This window comes from Callospermophilus lateralis, chromosome 3 (genome assembly GCF_048772815.1).
Source record: "Callospermophilus lateralis isolate mCalLat2 chromosome 3, mCalLat2.hap1, whole genome shotgun sequence".
Lineage (NCBI taxonomy): Eukaryota > Metazoa > Chordata > Mammalia > Rodentia > Sciuridae > Callospermophilus > Callospermophilus lateralis.
The window spans coordinates 89887738-89908261 of record NC_135307.1 but is presented as its reverse complement, the minus strand read 5'-3'; the positions used below and the strand labels follow the sequence as shown (position 1 = coordinate 89908261).

The 20524-nt window shown below is 36.9% G+C and overlaps 1 protein-coding gene across 2 annotated transcripts in view; it reads right to left on the bottom strand.

Moving 5' to 3' along the window:
- Tubgcp4 (tubulin gamma complex component 4) overlaps positions 1-20524 on the bottom strand; it is a 54338-nt gene that overhangs the window by 33091 nt on the left and 723 nt on the right. For both annotated transcript variants that reach the window (XM_076850669.2, XM_076850670.2), the window contains exons 2-9: positions 15732-15860; positions 13632-13754; positions 13253-13306; positions 12765-12821; positions 9787-9866; positions 6328-6529; positions 3962-4127; positions 3625-3749 (exon numbers count right to left, since the gene is read on the bottom strand). In XM_076850669.2, coding sequence (XP_076706784.1) covers positions 3625-3749; positions 3962-4127; positions 6328-6529; positions 9787-9866; positions 12765-12821; positions 13253-13306; positions 13632-13754; positions 15732-15860 — 936 coding nt within the window. The remainder of the gene's footprint in view (positions 1-3624; positions 3750-3961; positions 4128-6327; positions 6530-9786; positions 9867-12764; positions 12822-13252; positions 13307-13631; positions 13755-15731; positions 15861-20524) is intronic.

Genomic DNA, 20524 nt, shown 5'->3' with positions numbered 1-20524 from the left:
GGTGTCCTTGAAAAGTTAACTTGCCCAGAACAGAGGAAAAAACAGAAACAAAAACTGCTTTTTGTGAACTTCTGTAGACTGTGAACTTCTGAGCCCCTTCCCTTACATGTTAAGTACAAAATTCTGAAACTACCTAAACTTAGGGTTCAGGGGATTAATTGATTACAACAGAAACAATGCCCTCTGAATCCGGTTGCAACCAAATGGGACTGTTTCCCTGTCTTTGGTGCTATCTTAGATGCCTTGCCTTGTCCGTCCCTACAACAGTATAATTCTATATACTTAAACATTGTTTATGTTTTCATAAAATGGTCAACAGATGTAATTAATTATGTAATGGTGCAGATGTTTCCCAGAGTGCTCTATTATGACGCAGGTTCATTTGAAGATCAAACAGGGGGGCATACAACCCAGTTCCGCCGGGAGCCTATATCCCTCACTTTAGCCATCCTATTAGGAATGGGAGTTGCTGCAGGGGTGGGGACAGGAACCACTGCCCTGGTCCATGGGACACAACAAATGACCCAATTAGAAACAGCAATGGATCAAAACTTAAAGATATTAAAAACCTCCATCACAGCTTTGCAGGAATCTTTAACCTCTTTCTCTGAAGTTATTTTACAGAACAGGCGAGGGTTAGATCTCCTCTTCATGAGAGAGGAGGGCCTTTGTGCTGCATTGAGGAAAAAATGTTGTTTTAATGCCGACCTTACTGGAGTTGTAAAAAAAATCTATGAGCAAATTAAAAAGACGCCTTGAAGAGCATCAGCTAGAGAAAGAAGCCCAAAAAGGGTGGTATGAGTCTTGGTTCACACAGTCCCCCTGGTTAACTACACTTTTATCAGCCCTGGCCGGTCCATTAATAATCCTCATATTATTGCTAACTATAGGACCTTGTTTGCTCAACCATGTAATTTCTTTTCTCCAAGCTCAAATTGGACAAGTTAAACTTATGGTAATCAGACAACAATATACCCCACTAGCAGACATAAAATGTGACACCCCCCAATGATCACTTTTATGATTAAAAGTAGCCAGAAGAAGAAGTGGGGAATGAAAGGTTAATAAAATAGGTACTTGTCACTCCGTTTTTCTGTATGCTTAACAAAACACTGTTGAAATCTTGTTCCCAAAATGTGCTGTCCCCAACTGCGAACTGCTTGCTAATCTTGTTCCCAGAATGTGCTGTCCCCAACTGCCAAACTGCAGAATGAAATTCCCTCCCTGCCCTCTCCAAGGAAAGTATATAAGCTCTGCTTAAGCTGTTCTCAGGGCTCTTTGCTCTATCTCTTTTTGCTCTAGTGAGCTCTGAGCCCCAGCATGCTGGACCCCAAATAAACCCTTTGCTGTTGCATGAGACAGTCTCTTGGTGGTCTCTTCCTCCGACGTTCGCCCGACCTTTACAGAACTATTAGAACTAAAAGAGTTAAACAAGTTGCCAGGTTTTATCAACTTACAAAAATTATTAATAATAATAATTATTATTATTACATAATGCAAGATGAACCAGGGTACTTTACCACTGAGCTACCGTTGTAGCCCTTTCTAAATTTTATTTTGAGACAGGGTCTCACTATGTGCCCAGGCAGTCCTCAAACTTACTAGCCTCCTGCCTCAGCATCCCAGTCACTGGGATTATAAGTATGTGCCACTGTGTCCAGCTTTAATACTATTACTTATATAAGCAATAACCAACTGAAGATATAATTAAAATAAAAACTACTAAGTATCAGAGAATTTTTAAAAACTTTTGTTGAAGGATTCTAAGATACAAAAAAGTACACAAATCATAAGCTAATAGCATGAGAAATTTTCACAACTGAATACACTTCTATAACCAGTCCCCAGATCAAGAAATGGAACACATTGAACATTATCAGATCGCAGAAGCCTTTCTCTCCCTTCCATTGACTAAAGAAGAGCCAGTACTATCCTAACATCTAGCACTGGGTTAATTCTGTCTTTTGAATTTTATAGAAACAGACTGCTATGTAGGTATTCTTTTTAAAAACTGAAAAAAGCAGGAAAAGATCCGAAAGACTCTTCCTTTTTCCTTCTGGGCACACTATTTGTTTTCATTATTATGTTATCATTGTTATAATACTTCTCCAAGCAGTCTATTATCTACAGTTCTAGGAAACCTCAAAAGAGTCAAAAGAATCTGAGCTTTGATGCTTTGCCTATTATTTTTAAAAAACTGGAAATGGGGCTAGGGTTGGGCTCAGCGGTAGAGCGCTTGCCTAGCACATGCGAGGCCCTGGGTTCAATCCTCAGCACCACATATAAATAAGTAAATAAAATAAAGGTATTGTGATAACTACAACTAAAAAAATATTTTAAAAAAACCTGGAAATATTTCTAGCAATGTATTTATTTCAAAATTTCAAAAGAACAATTCGGATACCTCTTATAACTCAATAAAATTTTACTTTTCTCCATTAATTATATTTTCCAAGGAGTTATACACAAAGACAGGGCAGAAATAGATTTACTAAAAAAGAAAAAGGAATTATAGATACTAGCTCCTTTTAGACAAGAACCTGCCTTGGGCTATAGACAGGCCAGCAAGTGTCTTGAAATTTTAATGAAAGAAACATGAATTCTAGATAATAGATCATAAAGCATCAAATGAAATGATATTTCATGGCCATTTTAAAATGTGTGATTCTGGGTCTACATCATGGCTATGTCTTTGAAACCTAAGATTTTTTGAAACAGTAATCAGAAAAGGAAACCACATTTGTAATAGGTTATTATGCTTCTAGCCTTAAGAAATCTGATGCTAAGCTCCAAGTACAGACACAGTGGTAGTTTTTCAGCCCTGTTGGTGCTTCAGAATCACCTGTAGAAGTCTGCCTGTTGGTTGGCAGATGGTTTCTTTAAATCAAAATGTACCTATCCCTCCTGACCTCCAAATCATAAAGCTTTGTAAGAAAGGACTTGGTGTAAGTGCATGGTTTAAAATTTCCCCCGGTGATTTGTCTAGTCAAGGCTGAAAACCATTAACAATTGACTGAAGGTCTGACTTCACATTATCTACATTAGTCACATGCCCATGAACTAAGTATTAAAAGTCATACAACATATGCCCATTTGAAAATTTATTGGTTAAAATTTAAACTGGCATTCAAACTTAAGAACACAGAACTCTAACCTATTCTGAGCTCCAGACAGTTTCACTAACATTTGTTGTGCTTTACTTGGAAGATTATCATATATATAACTGAAATATATGTTATAAAACTACACTAAATTTTTTTTTTCTTTTTTGTGGTGCTAGAGATTGAACCCAGGGCCTATGTGCATGCGAGGCAAACACTCTACCAACTAGCTATATCCCAAGCCCCCTACACTAAAATTTAAGGCACTAAAATTAGAATTATTTGATTCCTTGGAGTTACTGCCAACTACATAAACAGACTGCTGACTGTCAGAAATGAAACCAAGACCTCCTCTTTATTCAACTCATTAACAACAAAAACCCTGCCTTATTAAAAATAAAGTGTTTTCATTTTCTACTTATTAATTCTCTCAAGTTTCTGCAAGCTAGGCTCTAGGCACATGAAGAAGAAACTGGGGAATAATCCATTTTCTTCCTGAAACAACATAAGATGAAAGACAAACCTCAGCCACAGTACTGCGAATACGATCCACCACCTGCTCAAAATCCACCAAACTGAAAAGTGGCTGTTGCTTGAGTCGATGCAGCTCTGCAGCAAAAGTGTCCTCCTGGTTTTTCAAAATGGATCCTGCGGAATAAGAAGGCACTGTTAAAGGAAGACAGGACAGACAAGGTGTATCAGAGCAGATAGCAGTTTTACCCACTTCTCAGGCACTATGCTGCCATGACAATCCACAAGTATTTTCAGCCACTCTTTCTGACCAGGTATTCTTTGGGCCACAAAATATTACTCAAGAAGTACCTTTGAGGATGTGGCATACTGGGCAAGGAAATTCCTACCTTTTCTAGTCAGGTTCACATTTTGATTCTCAAACATCTGGACAGATTCTCCAACAAAGAGGATTTTTTCAGCAACCCTCACTGGAATGTAGGATGGCAAAATCTCCACCCGTAGGGAAAACTGCTTGAGAGATGGTGCCAGCATGTTCTCTTCCTCAATCAGGCGCTAATCAAGGAAATAATCTATCAGAGATGAAGTATGAAAAGGAGAACAAGGAAATATCTAGTAACTCTCTCAACCTGCGATTTATACTTATGTTTATATTCAGAGAATGTAAACCTGAAGTTGCATAATTCTTGGAGAAAGATATTTCATTTTCAAGCAGCAGGATGGCATGGTGGAAATAATACTCTACTCCAAGACATCTTCCAAGAATGTCTATACTTATTCTTTTTCAGAGTCCCTGGTATACTATAATACCAATGGTCTAATTTTCTTCACTTTCCACTAAACTATAAGTCCATTAACCCATTTTTTTTTCCTAACCATCAGGATTTTTAACCCTGCCTGTATTTACTATGTAAAAACTTGGGCAGTACATGAGCTTCTTTACTTGTATAATGCAAGAAGCTGGTCTTTATTTTTCCAGGTCTTATATACATATCTGCTCTGCTGGAGTTCCTCAGGCCTTGTCCCAGACCCTCTTTTTCTCTTGCTCTACACTCTTCTGGGATAATCACATCTTCTGTGGCTTCAGGATATATCAGGACAGTTTTAATCTTTTTAGGTCACAGGCCTCTCTGAAATTATAAAATCTATGGACCTACCAGACAAATGTACATATCTATTGTACAGACAAATGTACATTTCAGAGAGCTACCCATGCACCCCAAATTAACTTCTGAGCTATATGTTGATGTCTCCGTATTTAGATTCAGAACAAGCTACACTGCTCTCATGAGCCTCAGGCTAAGCCCACTGGTCATTTCCCACAAGTTCCTCAAACCCAACATGCCCCAAATTAGAACCATCTTTCCGAAACACCACCAGTACACACGCTCTATTAACACACTCAATTGGATGCTGAAGGCAGAAATCATCCTTGATTCTTCCCTCAACCCACAGCCAACCAAATGCTAAGACCTACTGGTTCTACCTCCCAAACATCTCCCAGACCTATCTACTTTTCTCTGTATTCATTGTTACCGCCCTTGGTTTAGGGCACTATACTTTTTCTCTAAGTATTCCCAACATTCTCCTAATGAATCTACCTGCCTACAATACTGATTTTTAAAAATTGATTTCCCACACAGCATTCAGTGATCAAAAAGTCTGATCATGTTACTGTCTTGCCTAAAGTTCTTCAAGGGCTCCTTCAGGGACCTTCTATATATACTACTTTATAGTCTTATCAATTGCCACCTGCCCTCTCCCTGACCACCATCTCTAACATATATTACTTTAGGCTTTGACCATTTCAACTGAATCACTAATGGTTCCCCAAACAAGCCATGTCTTAAACAGGATCTGTACCTTTACATGAATCATTTACTCTGCCTGGATATAGCGTAACCTGCCTCCCAAGTCCTTTGCAATTCAGACATAACATTCCACTGAAAACCCTTCTCTAGTTACTCCAAAACTCTACTCCAAGACATCTTCCAAGAATGTCTATTTTTATTCTTTTTCAGAATCCCTGGTATACTATAATACCAATGGTCTACTTTTCTTCACTTTTCACTAAACTATAAGTCCATTAACCCATTATGTACCACCATTCTAGAGAACACCTATAAAAAAATAAAATTTTATAGGACGCCTATGAGATTCCTCAATTTAAATTTTTATAGGTATACTATATATAGGATGATGGGACATAATGGGTTAAGGACAAGGATTACATTTTGTCTATGTAGGCATGACATCCAGAATCATGTCTAGTACGTAACAGGCATTCAATAAAATGTTGTAACAGTATAAACGGATGGCTGGATGGATGAATATGGGCAATACAGGACTTTGAGAAGTCTAATCAAAACTCCAAAAGGCATTTTGAAAAGCTACAGGGAAGCTATTATTTGTAGAGATGAGACTTATTACCTCTTAAATGCATACAATGGTAAAAGGGGAAGCAAAAAGAATCTCACAATTAAATTTTCTTTTTTTCTGGTGCTGGGGATCAAACCCACAGCCTTTTACATGGCAGGCAAGTGCTATACCACTGGGCTATATCCCCAGAACCTTGCAATCATATTTTCTATTTTCTTCTCTCATAATAGTTAAGAGAAAGCAATGTTTACACCTAAAGAATTTAGGGAAAGTGCTCAGACTATGATCTCTGAAGAGGAATCAGCAAAAGATGATTTAGTTGCAGACTTTTCTGACTCCTGGCAGGAGTACGCTGGGCTTCTTGCTGTGCTCTCACCAAGTCCTGGAGTTCTCTCAGTTGTTTTCCTGTCAATCCCCCAATGCCCAGATCCTCCTCATCCTCTTCTGACTGGGCATTTGTATTACCAGAAGATGGACCCTGTTTGATAAAGAACTCTTCATGCTGGTCCAGTAGGAGTCCATGTAGCATCCACGCTGAGAGCTGTTTATACATGACCCCATGACACACAGCCAGGATTCTGAGGAGAGAGGAGAGCAAAAGCTTTAGTGGTCTACTTAAAGAATATGACTTGAACCAGCACCTCAGAAGCCATGCTACAGGATAAAGAGAGGCCTGAGGGTTTGGTGAGTCATAGGGGGAAATAACAAATTAAGTTAAAAATAATTGTGCTATTTTAATTTAATTATTTATGGATGAACTAAGTAATTAAATTTCCATAGTTGCAGTCTACATTCTGAAGTTGAAAAGGTTACATAAATATTGTGATACTCTTTTGGGAGAGGAACATTCTCTTTCCTTTCTTTGTGTAAAGTTTCAAAACTGTTGAATCTCATTAAGTTGAAATGGACTTAATGGAGTCTCTTTTTAGCTAACACAGTATTAAATTTATTTTTCTTTTTGTTGAAATTACATAGAAAAAGAAGATTCAATGTTAGTTCCAGTAATATATGAAAATGCATTATCTGACAAAATGCAGAAATGAAAATAAAATATGGAAAGATTGTTAAAAAATAGAATATTGAGATAGTCTCAATGGATTACCCACCAGATAACAGATTAATTACAAAGGGGAAAAGAAACTTCTATAGTGGAGAGATCTGATGGACAAGAGACCTGATCAAACTTCACAACAGCAGTGATGGGCTAAATTTACTTTCTGTGCTTTCTGGTATGATGGAATGAGAAATGCTATCACCTATGTTGTTTTCTTGCCAAAAATATTTAACCTGAATCTAATCATGAAGAAAGAATCAGATAAATCTAGATTGTGGAACATTCTGTAGACAACTGGTAAGGGCTCTTATAAAAAGTCATTATCATAGACAACAACAAAAGGCAAGGGGGATCATTCCAAATTAAAGGAGACTAAAAAAGACATGACAACCAAATGCAGTGTGAAAACTGATTGGAACTTGAACTGCAAAAACAGTACAGTTGTAATGGACTTTTAGGAACAACTGGAGAAATGTGGATATATTCTAGATATTGTATTATGGAACCAATGTTAGCTTTCTTAGGTGTAATATGGTACTAAGGTTAAATAAGAGAATGCTTTTTCTAGAAATACAAGATGAAGTTTTATGGTTAAGTGTTAAGGCATCTGCAACTATGTCCTAATGATTAAATTTTAAAAATTAGGGCATGTGTGTATTTCACACATACCCAAAAGGGAACTAGAAAAAAATAAATGTGGCAAAATGTTAACAACTGGTAAAACTAAAGAATGTACAAGTGTTTCACTGTAATATTCTTTCAACTTTTTTGCAGGTTTGAAATTTTTCAAAAGTTGGGAAGAAAAAGAAACAGGAGCTGGGCACAGTGGTGCATACCTATAATCCCAGCAGTTTGGTAGGATGAGGATCTCAAGTTCAAAGCCAGCCTCAATAATTTGGTGAGGTCCTAAGCAACTTAGTGAGACCTTGTCTCAAAATAAAAAATAAGAAGGGCTGGGAATGTGGCTAAGTGGTTAAGTGCTCCTGGGTTCAATTTCTGGTACAAGAAAACAAAAACAAAAAAACTACAGGAACTCAAGCCTACTATTTTTAGTATACTAACTCAATAGACTGTCTCTTTTTAAAAAGTCAAATTGAAAACCATTTACATTTATGAACATCTATAAAATTTGATCTTTCAAAATATATATCAAATACATGTATCAATATTATTTACATGAGATTTTATATTCTGAATACATAATAGAGGATTCAGTCCCCATTGCATGTTTTGGAAAGTTTCCTGCTCTGCTGAGGGTTTACTTGTTCAGTGTTTCAAGAGTTGTGTAGATTAAGAGATGTGAGCCAGGTATAGTGGTACACACCTATAATCCCATTGGCTCCAGATACAGGATAACACTTTATATCAACTCCTATTCTATACTCAACCAAATGGGTAAAATACAGTAGAAAATGAGGATTGTAGCACCTGGGATTCCGACAGGATTGCAAGTTCAAAGCCAGCCTTAGCAACTTAGCAAGACCCTAAGCAACTCAATGAGACCCTGATTCTAAATAAAATATAAAAAAGGGTTGGGAATGTGGCTCAATGGTTAAGTGTCGCTAGGTTTAATCTCCAGTAGCAAAAAAAAAAAAAAAAAAAAAAAGAGTTATGAAGGGGCTGGGAATGTAGCTCAATGATAGAGTGCTTGCCTAGCAAGTGTGAGGCCCGGAGTTCAATCCCCTGTATGGTTTTGGGGCGGATGGGGGGAAGAGTTGCAAAGAGTCTTATAGATCATCTACTACAATTAATGCTACACTCCATTTTTAATTTTTTTTATTGGTTGTTCAAAATATTACAAAGTTTCTGACATATCATATTTCATACATTAGATTCAAGTGGATTATGAACTCTCATTTTTACCCCAAATACAGATTGCAGAATCACATCGGTTACACATCCACATTTTTACATAATGCCCTATTATCCATTTTTAATTTTTAATATTTATTTATTTTTTTGTAGTACTGGGAACTGAACCCAGGGGCATTTTATCACTGAGCTACATCTCCAGCCCTTTTTATTTTTTGAGATAAGGTTTTGCTAAGTGGCTGAGGCTGGCCTCAATTTGCAATTCTCTTGCCTCAGTCTCCCAAGTCTCTAAGGTTAGAGGTATGAACCATCATACCCTTCCATACCGTCTTTTAAAAATGAGGAAGAGGAGAGTGAAAAGATCCAAAAAATAACCTCTAATAATACTCAACATTAATTTTTATACAATTGTAATTATTAAAACAAATACAATTTTGTTTCATCTTTCAGTAAGTATCATATGAAGTTTTTTTACATGTTACTATGGTGCTTATAATCTTAATGGCTTTATAGTCTATCAAGAGAATATATCTTTATTTAATTTTTCTTCTGGTAATTTTCTAATTTCCTGATAATGACAACCTTGCATATGTTTATGACACTGTGGGATTACAAAGTATTTTAACACAATACTGGCTACACATATGCATATTTAAGCATCATAAGCAGTATCTGGCACATGTAATGAGAATCCTGCAAGGATAATGAGATCCAAAAATTAAAAAAGATTGCCTCAAGGTCATCTTGGCAGTTAACCCTGGCTTTGATACTTTATTTTATAAGCCTCTCTTTGCAGATGATCCTGAACCACCATAAGGATTACATGGGCTCCTCTGCTTATAGGATTTTCTATCCTGGTCAAAACTCTACCCTGAGGGAAACCTGAGAAGACCTGAAAACAAAATACAAGAGAACTCAAGTTATTTGACCTCCCCCGCTATCCCCAACCTCAATTAATCCATCACTTACTTTTCTAGTGCACTTCGAACAGGAGGTAACCCTCCACAGCTGTGTTTGTAGACTGTTTCTAGGATTTGACAACCATGAATCTGAGGAAAATACAGATTTGTCAATCTGGATTCAAACAGTTCAAGCAATATCAATTCATATTCTATACTCAACCAAGTGGGTACACTAGAGTAGAAAATGTGGATAAACTATCTCACAAGATTTCTGACAGGAGTTGTCAAAGATGGGCTCCTCCCCCCCAAGCACCATCCACATAATGTATAGATAGGCAGCAATGCAAATTGCAAGGAAAGAACTCAGCAATCTGCATCTTTTTTTTTTTTTTTTTGGTAGTGCTGGGGATTGAACTCAGGGCCTCACACATGCTAGGGAAGCACTTTACTACTGAGCCCCCTCCCTTGCCCCCTCAAGGTGATTCTTAGGTGCAGTGAAATTTGAGAACAAATGCACTAAAGAAACCAGAATCATTTTCAGTCAGAATTCCAAAATCATGGAAAGTTTTTTATTTCAGGATAAGACCCAATTCAGAACACTTGTGAGATATATACTCCCCCTAAAATTCACTGCCTTTGTGTACTTTAGGCTGTGTGTGTGTGTGGGTGTGTGTGGGGGTGTGTGCATTAGTTCCTGGGAATTGAACCCAAAGCTTCATATATGCTAGGCAAATGCTCTACCATTTAGCTACATCCCCAGCCCTTTTTTAATGTTTGAGACAGGGTCCACTAAATTGCCTAGGCTGTCCTTGAACTTAAGATCCTCCTGCCTCACTCTCCTGAGTTGCTTGGATAAAAGGTATGTACCACCTAGATTTTTTATTTTATATATAAAATATTCATATATTTTATTGTATAATTTATTTTATATATAAAATATTTATATTTTATTGTGTAGTTTATATATCATAAAATTAAATCATATTATGTGTATCATTTAACAGCTTTTAGTAATTTATAGCATTGTGCAACCATCACGATGTTCTATAATATTTCATCACTTAAAAAGAAGCCCCTCTCATGCCTATTGTGATCAGTCCTCATTCTCTGCCTCAGCCTGTGCTTTTGACCACACGTATTTCTTTTTTTTTTAAACTCTGTAGAGCCTTACTTAGCACATTAGTTTCTCTATCACCTTTCTGGCAGGAAGGAAGATTCATCCATCTGTAATTCTTTCATTCGTTTTCCACTCTCTTTCCTATAGCCAATGGAAGCTGGAAAAAGTAAACTTAGATGTGCAGTCTGGGAATACTGTACTTTCACCATTAACTCCACTAAACTAGAAGGTTCATTGGGAACCTCATTTTTGGGAAGTAGATTAGTATTTTATAGCATAGTCTTTGCAGTCAGATAGACCTGAGTTTATATCCCAGCCCTACAACTTACTTGCATCTGTGTGACTCTGAGCATTCTTTAACATACTTAACCCTTTAGAGGATTGAATGTGATAATGTATGTAAAGCATTTAGTACAGTACCTGCTACAAATATCTAACATAGAGCAAGTGCACAATAAAAGCTGGACATTGTAATTTGATGAGAGCAGTCAGCTTTGATGGGCCACAGAAAGCCTCCCTACTGGTTTTGTAGGCAGAGCATGAAAGTTTCTATATTCACAGAGCAAAATTAACACAGCAATGTGGCAAATTAATTATGTAACTAGTTACATTCAGCAAGGTGAACATTTTTTTTTTTTAATATCTCTTTAGTTGTAGATGGACACAATACCTTTATTTTGTTGTTATGTGATGCTGGGGATCAAACCCAGTGCCTCACACATGCTAGGTAAGCGCTTTAACCACTGAGCCACAACCCTGGCCTTAGGTGAACATTTTTAATATGCTAACGCATAAATATGAGAGCTTAAAAACATGTAAACTTGAGCTTAACATGTTTATTCTCCTTGTCTATTTGGTCCAATTACGGACTGTAAACAGCAGAGTAGACTCTTCTTTTAATATGAAATCTCAAAGCAACTCATTCTTCAGAGTTGTTATGGTTTGGCTGTGAGGTATCCCCCATAATGCTCATGTGCTAAGCAATGCAGGAATGTCCACAGGTGAAATGATTAGATGATAAGATCTATAACCTCATCAATGAATTAATCCATTTGATGCATAATAATCTGAATGGACTACTGGGTGGTAATTATAGGCAGGCAGGGCATGGCTATAGGAAACAGGTTCCTGGAGGCGTGGCCTTACAGTATATTTTTTGCCTGGTTCTTCTCTGACTCTCTGCTTCTGAGCTGCCATGAGTTGAACAGCCTTCCTCTATCATATCCTTCTGCCATGATGCTTTGACCTCACCTTAGGCCCACAGCAATGGAGCTGGCTGACCATGGACTGTGAAACTGCGAACCCAAAGTACACAACATCTTCTCTAAGTTGTTCTTGTCAGGTATTTTGGTCACAGGAATGCAAAGCTGACTAATACAAGTTGTTAACTCTGCCAAGAAAGAGTATTCTCCTTGACATTGGGAACTCTTAACTTTTCAATGAATATCATGAAAACTTGGGACAAGAATAGGCATAGTTTAATAAACATCTGTATTTTACCCAGTGATTTCATAATTCTCAGAAAACTGCCAGCACCTTAACCATACATCTATCACCTTCTTTCTAAGAATTAACTTTCTGCTTCTCCTCAAGACCCAGACTCAACAGTTCTATACCCTTAATGTAAATTGCTTTCACCTCCAACTATTCATAGCATTTTTACCTTGCCCCATGAACATTCCTGGATCTATCTATTAACATTTGTCTGTTTTCTGAACCAGGTGGTGCTTAAAAATAAGGCCATGCCTTATTTTTATATTTCTGACACTTAGCATGATATACAAGAAGATTCGGTTGAATGAGTAAACTAACAAGTAAAAAACTACTAAGAACTAGTATATTTTTCACCAAAAAGAATGTAAGGCAACCTTGATTATTAATATTTCCTTGGTGTTTGCCAGAGCAAAAGCAAAAAGGAAAGTTCTCACCTTTTGACTTTTAATTTGCTCTACTACAACCATCACAGAGGGAAAAAGTAGTTGGAACTGCAAAGTAGAGAATAATTAAAGGTAGTTAATCAAATGCAGAGGGAAAAGAATCAACTCAGGAAATGCTTTTTTTCTAAATAGTTCAAGTTAAGACAAATGACAATACCACAGAACAGTCAAGAGTTAATATATACTAAGGCAATTTGATTTGGGGATAGGATGTAAACAGGAAGAAGTAGTATCTATTTCTGAGGCTGGCATAATTTTTAATATTGAATTCAATGAGAACATTAACATGAGACATTAATTATTAACTAAATTTGGAACTCTTTAAGCAGTTCTGATGTAGTAAAGAATACAAAATGCACAAAATATAAAATGCTGGACTCTGGTACTATAAGGAAAAACATTCTCAAAAGAGTGGTATAAATAAGATTATTTTAATAATGTCAACAGATTCCAAGGCATTTTGTTACATGGACGCATACCTGATCTAAGGAGTAATTGACATGTGATATGGAGAGATGCGGGTCAGCCAGGAACTGCAATTAAAAACAAGTAAAAAACTACTGTATTAGGGCTTCACAAAAAACATCTTGAATCAATTTCATGTATAAAACTAGAAAAGAATCTGAAAATGGGCTTAGTGTTAATTCTACGCTACAGAGCTCACTCAGGAACCTTTGCCATGATTCCTAAGCCACTTTGATCATGTTTTGGGCATGATCAAAGAGAGAACACTGTACCCTCCAACCACAAATAGCTCAGTTTTAACTACCTGACCTTATCAAAGAACATCTTCGATTTGAGACTATGCTCCAATCTGCTGTCCCAGAAGCATTGCTTCCTACATCTCCACTTCCTCACCTCTTGTTCCAAATCAAGCAGTGCTTGGCGATAAGGCTGCAGAACTGAATCCAGCCCTGTGCAGAAGGCTCTCAGATAGATTCCATGTAGCCCACCTGGTCCCTGCTGAGATGGGTGGTGGTCCTGAAACCAAACAAAGAAAAGTCAACTTCTTAGCTCAGGCCCTGGAACTTGAGGAAGACATTGTCCTTTATTAGTGGTATTGTTTTCACTTAAATAATTACAAATCAAAGGAATACTTCAGAGAGGAACACCCAGCAGAAGATATTTTGAGCACTAACCTTTTAAAATGTGGTATTTTAATTTTCCAAGCAGTCCCAGATGTCACAACCAACCAGCAGTACTCTATAAAGTCAGTGGAGATTTTTCCATAAATCAATTTTGGCCTTATCATCCCCAGCTTAAATCTCTTTGGTGGCTTTCTATTGCCCCAGAATAATATCCAAATTCCTCTACATGGCACACAATAACTTCTGCATTCTGGCCTTGACCCATTTCTCCACAATTATCTTTCACTGCTTCCAGCTGTGCATTCTCATTTCCATGGTTCACCAGATGTGCTTTGCTTCTCTCTTACCACTACAGATTTGGATTTGTACTCTACTTCTGTCTGTGTGCCTCATCTTTCTGACAAACACCTACTCTTTCTGCAGGACCCAGTTCAAGCACATCTCCTCTGCAAAGCCCTTTCTAACTCTCTCTTGGGAATTAACAGTTCCACCTTGTTGCTTTCGTAACATCCTACTTAGTGAACTATACTTTTATTTAGATGTCGTCCTCACTAGACCATGAACTTCATAAAGCTAGGAACCATACTTTACTCATCTTTGTATCTCAGCTTCTCACAGTTCTTTGAACAGAGGGTAAATATTTACTGAATGAATAAAATGACCTCAATCTTCCTCCCAACATATCTTCTCTTGCCTGGCTTGGCAATTCATCAAGAACATAAATCTGAGAGTCAACATGGCTGGGTGGTCATGAGACACTCATCAAGGGGTAATAATACAAATATAGCTTATCTTTCAGGAAACTTCCAAGGGTTTTTTGTTTGTTTGTTTTTGTTTTGTAGGAGCATCTTGTATAGTTTTTATGTGGGGAACTGTGGTGAACATTTGTAAGAGGTTATGATGGACAATCGTCTCTCTGGCTACATACTGACTTGGGTGATCAGACACTAGTGGTGGTAGGTCACATAGCAAAAATCAGCAACAAGTGTGATAGGAAGCTTGGAATGAGGGTTAGAAAACACATTGTAGCTAGAGGATGCTGTAAAGTATACTAGCAGTTCCTAAAGATAAATCCTTACAGCCACCCTAAGAATAGCCCAGACAGGAAAACAGCTCAAATCTGGCAACCAGCCAATTTTCATTGCAGAACACTGAATATCTTCACTTACCACAAAATGAAAAGGAAAATATATTTATTTTTTTTTAAGAAAAAAAAGTAAGTTACTATAGGTTTCTTTAAAATTTGAGGAAATAGGAATTCATATATCATGGACAATAAAATTCAAGTAGTCACATTAATAGAAGATAGGCTTTTTTTTTTTTTTTTTTTTTTGTGGAGATCGGGAGTATAGGGGATTGAACTCAGGGGCACCTGACCACTGGGCCACATCCCCAGCCCTGTTTTATACTTTATTTGGAGTGAGGGTCTCACTCAGTTGCTTAGCCCCTCGCTGTTGCTGAGGCTGGCTTTGAACATGCGATCCTCCTGTTTTAGCCTCCCAAGCTGCCGGGATTACAGGTTTGCACCACGGTGCCAAGCTGAGGATACCGTCTTTTCTTTTAAGCGTCATATACAAAAAACAACTGGCTGGTTGGGGATGTGGCTCAAGCGGTAGCGCGCTCGCCTGGCATGCGTGCAGCCCGGGTTCAATCCTCAGCACCACATACAAATAAAGATGTTGTGTCTGCTGAAAAAACTATAAAATAAATATTAAAAAAAAAAAAAAAAAAAACAACTGGCAACCTTGCCTTCTCTTATTTTCAGTGATGAGAAATTCTTAATTTATTTCACACGAATCACCAATGAATTCACTGAAAGCCTGACAGTTTCTACCCTCTACAGGTTTACATCCTGAGATCAGAATCCCACCTGTTGCTGCACATGGCCTGTGTACTGTTCAATGAACTCAGTAAAGCGAATATAGTCTGTGCCAAGCCGGCAGAGTCGATTCAAGACGCTGGTCTCACTGGGGTGGAGAAATGGAAAGTCCTGGGACACCTGCAAGAAGAGGGACATTGACAAAAACACTGATGCCTGCTGGCCACTGCCCCATATTTTGGGGGTGCTTATAATGTTTCATACTATCTTATCTTTTCCTTTCTTGTTATTTTCCTTAAGATGCCCACTTAAGTTTGGTAAATTCTGAAAGGTATTTCCAAACCACTTCAAAGGTGGTATTCCCTGTTCTGACCTACTTGCTTCTCAAATAGGTTAACATATGGTAAACAGTGTACATTAAAGATAAGTCAACCTCCCCAGAGGCAGCCACTATTACCTATTTCGTATGCAATCTTCAGAGGATAATCTATAGAATGTGAGGGTTTTTGACTTGGTTCCAACAAAGTCTCTTAGCAATATTGCTCAAACAAGGGTCTGCAGACATATTCTTAGGATCTACAAATTCTCTATAAAATTTTAAATTTTGTTTTCATTGCATTAAATCTCTAAAATTAATGTAAATACACTATAATTTGTAAAAGTACCTTGTAACTGGCCATATAAATTTATTTATATTTGCATTTCTATTTTTAATTTAAATGAAGGACAAATTATAACCTAGCTGTATAAAAGTTTCACAGCAATTCAAATTTAAAGTAGTGGATGGGCTACAGTAGTGGCTAAGTGGTAGAGCACATGCCCAGTACAGGTGAGGTACTGGGTTCAATTCTCAGCACCAAATAAACATATGTAAATAAAATAAAAGTACTGTGTCCATCTACAACTTAAAATAATAATATAATAAAAAAGTAGTGAAATATATTTGTTCAACCACATTTTTAAAGTGTGGCAAAATACACAAAGCCTATTGTTTTAACCATATTTAAGCACAGAATTCAATGGCATTAAACACATTCACACTGTTGTGCAACCATCACCACCATCCAGCTCCATAACTTCTTCATTTCTCCTAACTGAAACTCTGTACCCATTATACACTAACTCCTTCTTCTGCCTCCAACCCCTGGCAATCACCACTCTACCCTGTCTCTAGAATAATATGATACATTATTGCCTCATATAAGTAGAATCATATATTTGTTCTTTCAGAACTGGTTTATTTCACTTAGTATAATGTCCTCAAGGTTCATCTATGAAGTAAAATATGTCAGAGTTCCTTCCTTTACACTGTGTGTGTGTGTGTGTGTGTGTGTGTGTGTGTGTATGTATGTATATATATATATATATATATAAAACACATTTTGTTTATTCATTCATCTGGTGATGGACACATGAATTGTTTCTAACTTTTGGTATTGTGAATAATGCTTTATGAACATGGATATAAAAATATCTTTTGAGACCTTGCTTTTATTTCTTTTGGGTATATTCCCAGAAGTGGAATTGCTGGTCATAATGGTAATTCTATGCTTCTTTTTTTTAGGAATTGCTATTAAATTTTTACAGTGGCTGTACTATTTCACATTCCCACCAACAATGCACAAGAGTATTAATTTCTCCACAATCTCACCAAGATTTATTTTCTATTATTATTATTATTTTTTTAGTTGTAACCATCCAAAAGTATGTGAAACAGTGTTTCATTGTGGTTTTGATTTGTATTTTTCTAAGCATCTTTTCATATGTGTGTTGGCCATTTGTATATATTTCCTGGAGAATCAACCAACTTTTAATGAACACCTACTTTATCCCAGGCAGTGTGTTAACATTCAGACATAAAAGAATGAACAAAACCATTCAGTTATTACTTCAAAACAACTTGGCATATTACATGTTCATATTGTGAGTATTGTACTTTATGGATGCCATCTTTATATGATAGTAATAAACAGGCAAAGAACCTTTGTCACTGAGCCACAATGATTTCGTTAGGAATCTATTTAATATAGATTTTAATGACACAACATTAATCATATCTTCAAGTTACAAATTTACGAGGTAGCCTGACATAGTGCTTAACAATCTGATCTTTGGAGACTGCTTGGGTTTAAATCCCTGAGCCTCCTCTTATTTGCTTGAAAGTTTAGGTAAGCGACCACACCTCTCTGTGCTTCAATTTTCACACCTATAAGTGAAAATAATAATTGTGAGAATTAAATAAGCTAATATATGAAAAGCACATATGCCAAGCATACAGCAAGTGCTCAATACATATAAGCAATTTTTAAATTACTAACAACACTTCTCTATCCAGTTATCAAGTGATATCCCCATTATAACTGGCATTTGAGCATTTCTTGTTGGCAGTTGTAGAAAAGTTTAAGGTCTAATTATTCTGAAACACCAAATGATATCTTGAGGCTTCTGAAATAATTTTGTATAAATACTCGTATTAACTGGCATTCTATACATTAGAATTATTGAAGTAAAAATAGAAAATATAGAGCCAGATCTGTAGTTAAGCCATTCTTTTAAACTCAGTGTTGCTAATTTAGTTTCAGAAAAATAATATTATATGTCATATCAGATCTGTGTTTTTGTTTGTTTTGGTACCAGTGATTGAACCCAAGGTCACTTAACCACTGAGCTACATCCCTAGCCCTTTTTGTTTTTGAGACAGTGTCTCACTAGTTTGCTTACAGCTTTGCTAAGTTGCTGAGGCTGACTTCAAACCCACAATCCTCCTGCCTCAGCCTCTCAAGCCACTGAAATTATAGGCATGTGCCACCACACCTGGCTCAAAACTGTGTTTTTCAGTCAGGGACAATTTTCACACCTATAAGTGAAGATAATAATTGTGAGAATTAAATAAGCTAATATATGAAAAGTACATCTTCCAAGCATACAGCAAATGGGACATTTGGCAATGTCTGGAGACATTTTTGGTTGTCACAATTGGGGGGATGCTACTGATATCTAGTGTGAGTAAGCTATAGATACTAATTAACATCCTACAGTACACAGGACAACCCCCTACAATAAAGAATTATCCAGTCCAAAAATGTCAATAATGCAGGTTGAGAAACTTTGCATTAGAATAGTGTTAATTTGAATTTCTTAATTTTGTAGTTTTGATCAATTTAATTTGTAAAACTACTTGTTTTTATGGTTGTCAAAGAGCAATATGCTTGAGTTTAGATCTAGTTTCATGTGGACATACATTCGATATTACAATAAAAATGTTTCATAAGCCCTAGGCATTTGTGACAGTTTTTCCTTTTAACCAAATGTGAAAAACACTGCTCTTTTGAAAGTAAGCACTATTTGCTGCTTTTGTCTTCTTTCATAAATACCAGCACCTGCTGTGTGGCAGAAATTGTATTCTGAGTACATGAATGAATACCATGTGGTCTTTGCCACCAAGGGCTATCTATGCAGGAAAAAAGGCTATACACAGGTACTAGCATTAAATAATTATGAATTGTCATTAGTCTCAGAAAGGAAATAAATAAATTGCTGTGATAGAAAATAATGGTATAAGGGAAGGATATTTATTTTAAAATATTTTTTTAGTTGTAGATGGACAGAATACCTTTATTTATTTATTTACTTTTATGTGGTGCTGAGGATTGAACCCAGTGCCTCACACATGCTAGGCAAGTCCTCTCCCACTGAGCTACAGCCCCAGCCCCAAGGATGTGTAATTTAAAAACGTGGTCAGAGAAAGTTTTTCTGATGAAGAGACTTCTCTCTGAGGAATATATCTGCTTGAGATATTTAAATAAGAAATGAAGGAAAGGAGATAATGATTTAGTTGTGGTGCTCTTCTCTGCCTCCCCAGCCCTTTTTCTGTAATTTATTATCTCTTTTTTAGTTAAAATATTCAAGTACCCGCAAATACTTTTGGAACATTGTATTCCTATATGGCATTGTGAGTTCTACAGGGGAAAAATGAAATACCAACCCAGTCTTCAAAGATCTACACACAAAAATTAACGATTCAAAAAATTCACCTAAACTCCCAAACCCCAAAATCAAATTCACAAAGAAAAGGAGAAATCTATTTGACTTATAGCTTTTAGTGACCAAGAATGTAATTTGCCCATCCACCTTATCTACATCAGACAAACCTATATCCGTAACTTACTTTTGCATAAAGCTTTCTGAGCTTCAGTTTTGCTCATTTGTAAACTGCGACTAAAAATACTTAGATTACCGAGTTGAAAGAATTAGGTAATATTCCTAGAAGCAGAATTAGACGAGTAGTTCAGATACTGGAGCAAGAGATCTGGGTTCAAATTTAAGCTCTGCTAATTACTAGCCATGACCATGGGAGTTAACATTCTGTAAAAGGAATACAGGCGGCTGTGAGGATTAAATGTGATAAAGCCCATGCACAATATTTACCACACAGCCCTTCCTCCTCTAACATTTCTGACTACAAGAAGGACTCCTCCCAAGTTCTTTACCTAGTGCAGTAAGGAATAATGGTCCCCTACCAAGTTTTTCACCTAGTGGGAAAGGAGTAATAAGGGAAACACCGCATACTCTAGAGTTCATTTTTTCATTCAGCAAAATTTGCTGAGCGCTTATGTGTGCTGAAAGCTGTGAATTTGGAACAGCCTTTAAAACTCAGTTTGAAACAGAATGCTAGAGTGAAAATATAAAAGTACACTTTTAGATCCAGTTCCCCAGCAATTCTCGCTCAGACTCCTCGACCTTAGTAAGGCCCCCTCAAAGGAGGGACCATTCAGGATCGGCCCTCGGTTTCTCATCCTAGGCCCGGAGCCCTCAAGGCGTTTACATCCACAGCGGGGCCCCTA